Below are 12,060 nucleotides of genomic sequence, written 5' to 3'. Positions count from 1 at the left end.
TCAAAAATGAATATCGACAATGATACAAAGAGCCTATTAAGATACTTCTCCCTTTTCCAACCATATGTCTTTGTGAGGCTGCATTTGATTTATAAACTTCAGCCAAAACAATGTATATCACAATAGATTGATGTAGAAACAGATTTGAGAATCTAGTTGTTTTGTATATTATTCCAGATTACTAAAGAGATGTGTAGAAATGTAAAACGATGCCATCATTCTCTCTAATTTTTTTGGCGGGGGGGAAATATAGTCATTTTTCATAATATATGTTAATGTAATGTTTATTTTTAATGAATTGTGTATTTTAAAATGTTTTTTGTTTTAATTTCTAATATGGTAAGTATTTGTAGGTATAACTTACAAACACTTTGGGATTCTTGTCATTACATTTTAGAGCATGAAAGGGTCCTGAGACCAAAATGTTTGAGGTTCACTGCTCTACATTGGAGCACTTTATTCCTGAAATTGTCACTCGTTTAGATAATTTAACAAGCTCAGTTTCCTTCAAGATGTAAAGGAACTTATTATGGAATAGAAAACAACCAAGACTATAGCACAGATAGTTTGCTGATTATCACTGTCACTGCAACTAATTAGGGTCACCCTAAATCTGAGTTGGATGAGCTTTGTTCCACGAATAAGCATCTGAATTTATTCATTCATTTATATAATAGACAGTTGTTCAGAGCCTCTTGTTTTTCAGGCACTGTGGTAAGTAATGGGGATGCAAAACAGAATGAGACAGTACCTTTTGAAGCAGAACTTTTGGAAGTCAAGATGTGTAAGTGCCATTTGGGACTGCTGCTGAAACAACTGTGACTAGCAAACATTTGGGGCAATGAGACTGTAATGATTCATTGAGAAGAAAAGAGGCCGTAAAGTGTCAGGAAAATCAAAATTTGACTAGTCTGAAATTTTAATGACACTAGGAACATGCAAAGTAATTTACTAAGCTTGTTGAGTTTGTCTGCATTATGTGTTTTGAGGACACACATATGCATACTACATAGAAGCTTGCATCCTAGTGGAGTTAAGTTGTGTTTTGGTAAAATGAAGAAATCGTATCAAATGCTGCACAGGTGTTGAGTAGGTAAGTCATAGGGGAGAAGATCATCATCACACAGTTGAAATTTTCAACATTGTGTTAAAGAACAAATCCAAAAGGAAGACAAACTATTGTTTAAGAAAAAGTCATAAAGCAGCAAGACAATGGATGACATTATGATAGTTTTGAAACTATAACCACCAATGAATTCAAAGAAGAGGCTTTGCTTTTATCTGGGGTGTTTATTGTACAGTTCTTAATTCAGTATCAGAGAAGAGAGGTTCATGAAACCAACAAGACTTGGGAGACTAAGCAGCAAATGGAGCCTTTCCCCTGCCTCTTTAATTAGGACTAAATAACAAGGACATACGTAGAGAACTACACTATTGGATCTAAAGAAGGTAGAAGGGAGAGAAATTTTCCTTTTGGCCCTCATTGGCCACCCTTATTCCTCGCCATAAGATAAAGAATATTTCTTCTCACACTAGCAGGTTCATTAACCTGAAGTCCTGGATCCCAGTAAAGGCAGTGGGAATGAGGAGTGAGGAAGGAGAATGCAAACCAAGAAAAGGATGCACCTCTTTTCCCGTTTTCCCAGAGCCTCAGGTGTGCCGGATTCATTTCTCTTCTGTCATTTATAGAGAGAAAGGAGTTGCCAGGGCAAAATTATTTCTCAGAGAAAATCAGGATAAGTTTGAAGTTCAGAGTGAAACATGAGAAGTACAGGAAATAGAGAAAAGAAATCAAGACACGAGCATGGAGACAAAAAAAGGCAAGAGAAATTGGGTCCTCCCCACGCCCCCCACCACCATCAATAAGATCTTTCCTCTTAAAAGACAAGGAGCGCATGGCAACGTTGTTTTCCTTCCCCATGGAGCAAGCCAAATGCTTTATAAATAGGGCTCAGTAAAGAATTAACACACATGAATGCTGAAAGGACACTTAAAAAATGGTTTAAAGCAATAACCCAAGACGGTAAGATAAATAGCAAAAGTATTTGAAAAGATAAGCTCTATTCTTTCTAGCATCTTTGTGTTCTGTTTAGAGGAAGTAAGGGTCCAGGAAATAACTGGGACTTGGCAACTGTTCTGGCCCGGGTCTCTTTGTCCCACATGGGGCACACAGGGAACCCAATTACTGGACAACAAATCAGTAAAGGTACTTGGCCTTTTCCATGTGTTTCCAAGTATTTCCTCAACTAGTGGTTTTATTCAATGGCTCCTTGAAACACTGACGTGCCTTGACAGCTCCTGCACTAATTCAGACCTCTGCTGCTGATGGGTTGAAGCCTCATTTCAAATGCTGGTAACGATGCAGTACATTGTACTTGATGATAAATTAATTCACCAGTAATCTCTCTTTTCCCAGAAACATGATTCCTGTGACAGAATTCCGGCAGTTCTCTGAGCAGCAGCCTGCCTTCCGGGTGCTGAAGCCGTGGTGGGATGTGTTTACTGATTACCTCTCGGTGGCCATGCTCATGATCGGCGTGTTTGGATGCACTTTACAGGTAGGTGCCTAGACCCATGGCAGACTGTGGGCCAGAGCAAGACACCAAGTCAATGAGACCTCTTCTGTGTGATTTTTAATTGTGTAAATATTAGTTTCTCTTCTCTATTTATATATCATATTTGTGATCATGGCAGGGAGCCTGAAACACTTACTCACTGAACTTTCTTAATAAAGATGATACTTATAAGATTTCAATGAGCCCAAAGAGCAGTTAACTGTAGTCAAGTACTGTTTGATGTTAGTAACATCAAAGGGGAGCCCTTATCTTTCAAAGTTGGCTTTAGAGTGAAATATAGTTATGTGTACCCAGTGCCATATATATTGCCAAATGGAACTTTTTGTTTTTCTTCCCTTTTTACCCCTACCCTTGATAAGATTTTCTGGAAGAACTAGCATTTTGACAAGATACTGATTTTACCCAATGTTTAGTTCTTAAATAGTAACCCAACCAAAATTTATTTTATAGAGATGCTATGTATTCATATATTGAATCCAGATACATTCTGCATACCTGCTATGTGCCAGGCACTATACTTTAAGAACACAGATATCTCTAAACAGTTCATTCTAGAGTTCATTCTGAATAAACAAGCAATCAGAAGAAGTTGTGTTATGCTACGATAGAGGTGTCCTCAAGGCACTGAGGGAGTGCTGAGGAGGGACACTTAGCTTGGGAACAACAGAAAAGGTGATGGTTCATTTAAAACTTCAGAGCCAGCTGAAGTTAGGGAGAGGAAGCGGGGGTGTGGGAAAAGGTGCCAGAAGAGAAAAGAAGACTGTAAGTCATGATGTGAGAAAGAATGTGACTCTTTGGGAAACCGTCAATAGGACTGCCACAGATCGGGCATCAGCGTGGGTTGGCACCATGCCTGTGAATGGAATCACCCAGGGAGAATGTGCCCAGTGAGACCATGGCAGAATCATGTTAAAGAGTGAATGGAGGAGCAAGGGGAGCGGCTAGGTCAGGTGGCAACCAGGAGAGGGGAGGGTGTCAGTAGTCAAAGGAAGCTATGGTCAGTGATGGCCGGCAGCACTCAACTAACTCACGGACTAAGGAGAGAGGCAGCAACTAGGTCATTAGAAATCTTACTTTCAGTGGTTGGAATAGTGAATGGAAGTTAAAGTAGAGGCTCTTGGGTAGATGTGACTTCAGGTCGATCAGCTGGAAGAGGAGGTAGGAAGAGAGAGAAAGAGCTGAAGTGGTACAGAGTGAAAGTAAAGTCCTTTTAACACATTGACTGCCGTGTGAGTTGTATTTAACTCACGCTAGTTTTGATCCCAGGGCCTCGTGAATGAAGTAAACCCTGTAGTTGGTTCTTGAAAATCTTACTTGTTAATGTTCTTATTGTTACAATTAATATTGACAATTTAATTCTAAAAACGTGGATTGCATTGCATATAACTCACACACAGAAAACAATGAAAAATAACAAATTAGAAAGGATTGTCTTGTTTTAATAAAACACCGTGGCCCCAGGGAAAACAATTATTTTTTCCAGTGTGGCAGTCAATGTGTTAAAGTTGATCTTAATAATAGTTAACACAGAGTGCTTCCTATGTGTCAGGCACTCTTCTGAATACTGTACACATTTTTAACTCATTTCATCTTTATGGCAACTCTAAGTTGTCTGTGCTGGTCTTACCACATTTACAAATGAGACACTTGAGGCACAGAGAAGTTAAGGAAACCTCCTAAGGTAGGTGGCAAAGCCCTTATTCAAACCCAAGCAATTTGGTTCCAAAGTCCCTGTTCTTAGTCCCTAACACCGTGCTGCCTCTTACTTGGTCACTGAAAACATATTGCGCCCTCAGCCACCCACCCAAAAAAGGATGCCAATGAGATGCTAGAGTCTAAAAGAAAGAGCATAAATTCATTCATAAATAGAACAAATGGTTGTTGAAGAACTTACTGTGTGTCAGGTACTGTTCTACCAAGAGTTACCAGTGAAGGAGGAAAAAATAAAAGACAAAAATCTCAGCTTTATGGAGCTTAAATTCTGTAGGGGAGAAAATGAGTAAAATACACAAAATCAATTAGTACATTATATATATTAGAAGATGATAAGGGCAATGGGGAAAAAAATAAAGCATGCAAGGATGATAGAAGGTCCCAGCAGGTGAGGTAAGAGTTGCAATTCTCAAACAGGATGGCCTGGGAAGGCCCCATTGGGAAGGTGGCTTTTGGCCAAGGAATTGAAGGAGGAACAGGAGCAGGCCATGCAGATGTCCTGGAAGGAGCCATCCAGAGCCAGGGGGAACAGCAAGAGCAAAGGGCACATAGTCAAAGGGTCAACAGGACCCTTCCCCTTCTGCAGAGGAATTGACTGCACTTTCTCAGCTTTCTAGTTCTGTTTCCCTGGAGACCCAAAAGAAGTGAATGTTAACTGTGTTACTAGGCAGCATTGCTTATGGCATAAATGACCACTGATTGCTGATTGGCCAACTGCGTCTGGGCTGGGAGAGATCACTCTAGACAGATAGGAAGCCATATCATTGGACTTCTGTGATTGTGGTGACGCTTGTAACTAAATGGTGCTTCTTGACACATTTGAAGATGTATGTGTTGAGTTATAGGAGATACTGGCTCCTTTGGAGCACAAGGCTTTTAAGCCAGGGTATGTCCTGAACCTGCCTAAGTTGGATCTCGTCCTTGCACCTGAAATGATATGGGAGGAGAGACTCAGGGAGGGACTAGCTTCTGGGTGGCAGTGTGGACACCACGTGGACAGTTGTGAAGATTTTCCCAAAGGGGAAAACCCTGTGCTGCCTTGCCGGCAAGTTATGACTCTAATCCTGTATCTTTCTAAGTGATTCTGGGGCCAAATGAAGTTTATGGTGATGTGAATAAGTCTGAATGTTAAGGTGAACCTAGAAAGCCAGCTGGTGATATTATAGGCCTGAAGCAGGGGTATCTCCAGCCTGTTGAGGGCAAAGCCAGGAGGCCAGTGTGAAGAGCAGTGTGAGTGAGAAGAGCAGTAGGAGCTGAGGCCCGAGACATGATGGGAGCCCGATCACGTAGTGCCTTGTAGGCCACTGAAAGGTTGGGCTTTGCTCTAGTGCAATGGGACATGTTTGGAGGATTTTGAGCAGAGGATTGTCATGGTTTGACTTATGTTTTAACAAGACCACACTAGCCATTGAGATTATGTTGCAGGGGGTGAGGATGGATGCCAGGGATTATGCGGAAGGCTAATCCAGTCAACAGATAAATCAGATGGTTTGGACCAGGGTGGAAGCAGTGCTTCTGGATATGTTTTGAGGGAAAAACCACCAAGATTTGCTGAAAGATTGAATGTAAGATATGAGAGAAAAGGAGAAATCAAGGATGACTCTAAGATTTTTAGTCCTGAGCAACTTGAAAAGTTTGGTTTTGAGCATGTTGAGTTTGAGATATATGTTAAGCTTCAAAGTGGAGATATTAAGCCATCAGTTGGATAGAAGACTGGGAGTTTAGGGTTAGTGATGAATGGTCATTTTCAGGAGGAAGGAGGTGATGGATCCAGGATCCTGGGGGAAGGATTACCCTTGATTTGGGTGGAGGGGCATCTTCCAGCAGAACGGGAATGATGGCCACAAATGCATTATATTTGGGAGGAGGGCAGAAAGGTGGGAATTCAGGCCTTCTGGCTTCTGGTTTCTCGGTGATGTAGAAAGCAGCACATCTGCTGAGAGATTGTTAGGATGAGGGAGCCGGTGGAGCAAGGACCTCAAAGAGGAAGGCAAAGATTTGGGAAGGCCAATCTGGGAAATATTAATAGTAGAGGGAGGTGACACAGATCAACAGGAGGACCATAAATCTGCCTTTTTTTACTGTGCCACAGCTCACGGCACTGCTGCAGGATCTGCCTAACAAGCACAAGGAATTGCTTCTCTTGTTTACACATTCCATGGCAGGATGAAAGTGCAGAAAAGAGAAAGGACACAGAACATCTATAAGAACTGGTAGTTAACTTGGAACAAAATGAATAAAAACGAGAGTGTACCTATGAAAAAGTCTGTGATGGACAGCCTTTAGGAGATGTGCCTGCGGTGAGTTCAGGGGAGGATTCAAGCACAACTCAAACCTCTTTTCCTGTGCAATGGCCAGAATGGTCTCCCTGGAGCACAGCCCTTCCGTGTCTCTCCATTGTCCAGAAGCCTCTGGAGCCCCTACCCTGCTCTGCGCCTCCACCATTACCTCCGGTGGTCACTGCCTCTCCCCAGATAGCTTACCCAACCTGGGCCCTTCGCCCATAGGCCTGTTTCCTCTCTATAGCCTTTAAAAAGAAATCTGATGCCAGTTGACTGGGAACAGGACGAGTAGACTGAGATGCCAGGGTTCTGAGAAAAAGTGAGATGCCCCGAAGGAATATTGCATCAGCACAGTATTGAAGGCTGCAGGGCTCAGAATTCATACTGTTCAATTCAGCAAACACCCCTGAGCCCAGCAATATATCAGGCACCGTGCGGGGTGCTCAACATTGAAAGAGAAATGCAGCACAGCCTATGCCCTCAGATTGCTGACAGTCTAAAGACGGTAAAAATATTTAAAAATGCCTTCTAACATATAAGCGCCTTGATGGTACCTCAGGAGCATTAAATACAATGTCATCTCAACCACTTGAGAAGGAAAAAATAGAGCAAAGTCTCAAATAGTGAGTATACAAAACCAAAATATATATATATATATTTAAAACAGGAATGGAAGGGAAAAATATCAGCATTAACAGAAGATTTAGTATGTGTCATTTCACAAAGACTACATTGATCAGCACAGTGACCAGAGGGCACAGATGGCATTTTAGAGGGCAGGGTCAGGGGTATTAAACATCCTGAAATGGGTGAGACGTTCCTGCACAATAGAAGAATTGTTTTATCGAGAATGATAATGGACTTCCATCAAGAAACACTGGTAAGGGAACCTGTACTAGAATGTGTATGTTACTTTATTCAGTTCCCAGAACGGAGCTGTGGAAATATATTAGCCCCATTTTTCAGATGAGAATTCTGAAGTATAGAAGGTTAGGTAGCTTGCCCCAAAGCCAAGAGGGATTCAGCCAGGATTCAAGTCTCGGGCTGGTTCTCCAGGGTATGCCTATCACTCCTGTGCACAGTGCTATCTAATATTATGGAACCATCACCACTGCACAAATAGTGTGGCCAAAGTTCAGTTTGTAACACAGGACTTTCAGTATAAAAACAAGTGCAAAATGACCAAAAGGGAAATGGAAAGTTACAGAGAGTATCAATTTTCTGAATTACTGATTAGATTTTTTAAAGGTTATTCACTATATACTTGCTACAAAAAAGAAGAACTTCTGACCTATAGTAAGGATTACAGCAATATGAAATAATGTATGGTATAAATTATTAAAGTAAAACCATCCAGGATTCATATTACTAATGAAAGTAATGTTCCTTAGGGGAGGAATTTAAGTTCTTATTTTAGCTCTTCTATGATAATCCACTAAAATTGGCTTAATGACTGACAACTTTATAAACAAAGGGTTCTTTGTGAAGCTCAAATTCCTTTCCCATTTCCAAGGTGATACTAAAATAGTTAAAATATGTTTTTATGCCTTGATTTTCCCTTTGTAAAATGAAAGTACATTGTTTCTGATCTTATTTTACAAAGCAAGTTTTCAAACTATGACAAAGCAAAATCTAAGGTAGAGTGAGAAGGGCAGTTATGGATGATAAAATAGTAATCCATCAGCTTTTTGAGTAACTATTTTGTAAGTTGCTTTTCTTCTGTGCCAACTGTTACTTCTGTGCCAAGTAACAGTTGATTATGTGTTTATTCTTAAAAGGTCGGGTTCATATAGGTTTAGGACTATACAGCTTTGAAAACACTGGAGAAGGAAGGAGGTTATTATCTATCAAAGGGGTGTTGATTCTTTCTTGCCCTGATGCAAAAGGATTAAAATTAGCACTCTTGTCTTACTTGTCTGACAAATATTTATTCATTTCTGAGCAAGTAGCTGTTTTCAAGGCTGCCATGGAATAAGAGCATGTATAAAGAGCATTCCTTAGATTACATCAGGCCACATAGGAAACAAATATAAACTCACTATAAACCAGGATAATGTAGGAGCCTACATATCCCATTCCTGTACAGTCATACACCCTCAAGGACCAGTAGTGTAAACACCCAACTTCGTGCTATAAACAACATGATTCAAAAACTCAACATACTTGGCCGGGCGCAGTGGCTCACGCCTGTACTAGCACTCTGGGAGGCTGAGGTGGGTGGATTGTTTGAGCTCAGGAGTTTGAGACCAGCCTGAGCAAGAGCGAGACCCCGTCTCTACTAAAATAAAAAAAAAAAAAAAGCAGAAAGAAAGAAAGAAATTAGCTGGGCAACTAAAAATATATACAGAAAAATTTAGCCGGGCATGGTGGTACATGCCTGTCGTCCCAGCTACTCAGGAGGCTAAGGCAGGAGGATTGCTTGAGCCCAGGAGTTTGAGGTTGCTATGAGCTAGGGTGATGCCATGGCACTCTAGTCTGGGCAACAGGTGAGACTCTGTCACACACACACACACACACACACACACACACACACACACACACACACACACACAAAAAAAAAAAAACTCAACATACTCAATAAAATAGTCCAAATCCTGAAAGGTCAACACGTTGCTTCCTGGAAAAATAAGATTGCTTTAGGTCTCTGCTCAGTGACTCCAGGTTATCATATTATGACCAAATCCAGAACAGCCCACAGACAATCTGTTACCAAATATAGAGTTAGCAGTTAGAAACCAGAAACAGGAACTGGGAGATGCAAGCCCCCTGGAAGTCCCAGGGGACCTGCCTTGTGATTGTTACATAGGAAAGACATTTCCTGCTTTCTGTGTTTGGTGTGGGGGGTTGGGAGGGAACAAGCAAGTGATTTCAATGACTTGAGACCACCTATAAAAACTCCCTGAGTACTTAGCCCAGTTGCCGTGAGCAAAGTGGCAAGTAGGGTCACACTGTTAAAGAGCTTGGGACGTCTGAGCTTGGTGGTCAGAGCTGATCTCCACTTTGATTTGTGGTGCAGACTAAAGTTAATTTTCACTTCTCTGATTTATACCCATCAACATCAGCTCCACTGCAAATGGTCTTCAGGTGAAATGCTCACAGGTAGTTCACTGGAGGGTACAGGCAATAAAAATTACAGATTCCAGAGTGCTTTCAAAGGAGTTCATTTTGATAATGTGCCCTGAGTTCTTCCTTCTAGTCCCCTCCCACAGTCATCTGTCCCATAACATCTGGGATTTCTAGATCTTTTTCTTTTGCCAATTTGAATTATAGATGGAGGCCCAGAAATTCTGACTTAGATTAGCCCATTGTTTAACGTGAAATCCAGAATGCTGATGAAGTAACATACAACACTAATGGGTAGGCTTAAAATGAAGACCTCACCTAAGATATGTTTTATAAAGTTTCTGTGTATCTACTACATGTCACCATTCCACTACAATCTGTGGGGAATATGAAACAAAAATTATTTGGATGGTGAAAATAATTTTAAAGAACAGCCTTTCTCATCTTTGTAGGGATGGTGGTGAAGGCTGAGAGAAACACTATCTCAAAACCCCTGTAAAATCTAGTGCTAAAAATATGCCTTAGTTAGGACCTACTTTTTATGGTGGTTTATTCAAGCTGATACTTTTGATCTTCCCTAGAACTTTACTTCTTGTCATCTATCACCTTGACAATTTAATGTGCAGTGAATTCCTGGCCACAAGAATAATATATGAGTGCCTTTCTCCTCACCCTCTTGGGTTCAACACAGGACATGAATCTGAATGCTCTTCTTAGGTCATCTCATACTATCCGATGCCGGTCAATGAATGGGGAACATTTCCTTTTATCTCACTCTTATGCATTGTTATGATCTTGTTGCCTATTGATTGTTTAATAATACATTTTTTCCCTCAAATAACAAAGTACTGACAGAGTATCAGGCTTTTTTCTATGTGAAGCAAATGAGATTGACTATATAGTTAGTGTCTGTTGTTGATTCGATGTGTGACTCATTCAAAACTTCTGTTTAAAGATCTGCATATTAAATAACCATACTACGACATGGAGGGAGGTGACCTTGTATTTCCAGTCAGGGCCCTTGACCTGGAGATCCTCCCCAATGTTCTAATCCTATCAGGCAAACAGACCCCCTCTACCACTTACTGCCCTCACTTTCTTCCTCTCGAAATATCCTCTCTTTCCCGTTCCTTTGACAGCACTTGGTGACATTTGAATCCTCTCAGCCACATAGGGGCCCTGCGCTGAGGATTAGGCTAACATTGCGACATGTTTTCATCGTAGGCTAGTAAGTTTCTGGGCTGTATATGGAGTCTTCTGTTTAATATAAATAATGAGTGCTGCTCCTTCTTCCCTTATGCTACTGTTTTCCTTTATAAAACTCTGCATTTTTGTTATGTTTATTTTATGAATCCTATTGTTTTGGAACATCTAGTTTCACGTAGTAAAAAAAATTAATCCAGTAATATTGTTTTGTATGCACTTTTTAAAATGTGAAATAAAATACTCCCAACTAGAAAGACACATACCAACTAAAAGATTTAAGAAAAAATAATCCAGCTGAGATGGCGAATCCCTCCCCAAAGTGGAAGCTCATGATGTCTGAGAACAGAGCCCCTCTACCAGCCCTGCCCCCTTCTTACTCTTCTCAGCCCTAAGAATGAGGTTTAAGAAACAGCTTTCAAATGCTCATAGGGCAAGACTACAGTAAATATCCTGGGATCTGCTTTTCTTTTCTCAAGGAATAAAAAGAAAGAAAAGCTTATAAAATACAAAAGGAGCACAACTCTTCTTTCCAGTGCTCAGCTTTATGGAACAGTCATTATTCTCGTATAATCTTTGCTATGTATAGACTTAGAACTCTTCTCCTGAAATAAAGTAGCAGCCTGACATCTTAAAATAAGAAAAAAGATTTAACAAAAAATAAGATACCATTTAAAATAGCCACAAAAACTCTAAAATGTCTAGGAACTAAGCTAAGAATATAGAAGACCTTCGTAAAAAACTTTTACATGTCTAAGACATAAATGACATAAAAGACATTTTGAATAAATGGAAAGACATTTCCTGTCCTTGGGTGGCACAGAATTGATATTACAAAGATGTGTAGTCCTCGCAAATTATTTTATAAATTCAAAGTAGTATTTATAAAATTCTAATTCGATTTTTTGAGAAACTCTTCCCAAAATTTATATGAAGAATGCTTGCTTATGATGGTAGAGAGGACTAGAATGGCATATGGGGTGAAAGGGAAGAGGGGCTGGGGGATTAGAAGGAAAGGCAAGGCTTTGCATACACTGGTGGCTGATGGTACACTACACATTGAGGAGGATGGATAGTTCAATCTTCTGCTCCTGAGGTTTCCCTCTCCCAAACCCCCCCCCAACACACACAGTTACTCCCACACTACGAACTGATTTCTTCTAATTTCCTTTATAGAGTGCAAGTCAGATGCCCTATCCAAAACTCATCCTTTTTTCCAACTG

General features: G+C 40.6%; 1 protein-coding gene across 1 annotated transcript in view; it reads left to right on the top strand.

The window, feature by feature from the left end:
• Nucleotides 1-12,060, top strand: part of LRRC8C (leucine rich repeat containing 8 VRAC subunit C) — a 77,049-nt gene that overhangs the window by 43,423 nt on the left and 21,566 nt on the right. Inside the window, exon 2 of the mRNA XM_045547568.1 lies at nucleotides 2,417-2,558. Coding sequence (XP_045403524.1) covers nucleotides 2,421-2,558 — 138 coding nt within the window. The 5' untranslated portion in view covers nucleotides 2,417-2,420. The remainder of the gene's footprint in view (nucleotides 1-2,416; nucleotides 2,559-12,060) is intronic.

This window comes from Lemur catta, chromosome 3 (genome assembly GCF_020740605.2).
Source record: "Lemur catta isolate mLemCat1 chromosome 3, mLemCat1.pri, whole genome shotgun sequence".
Taxonomy (NCBI): Eukaryota; Metazoa; Chordata; class Mammalia; order Primates; family Lemuridae; genus Lemur; species Lemur catta.
The sequence above is the reverse complement of the archived record's forward strand: the minus strand, read 5'-3'. Positions and strand labels throughout refer to the sequence as shown.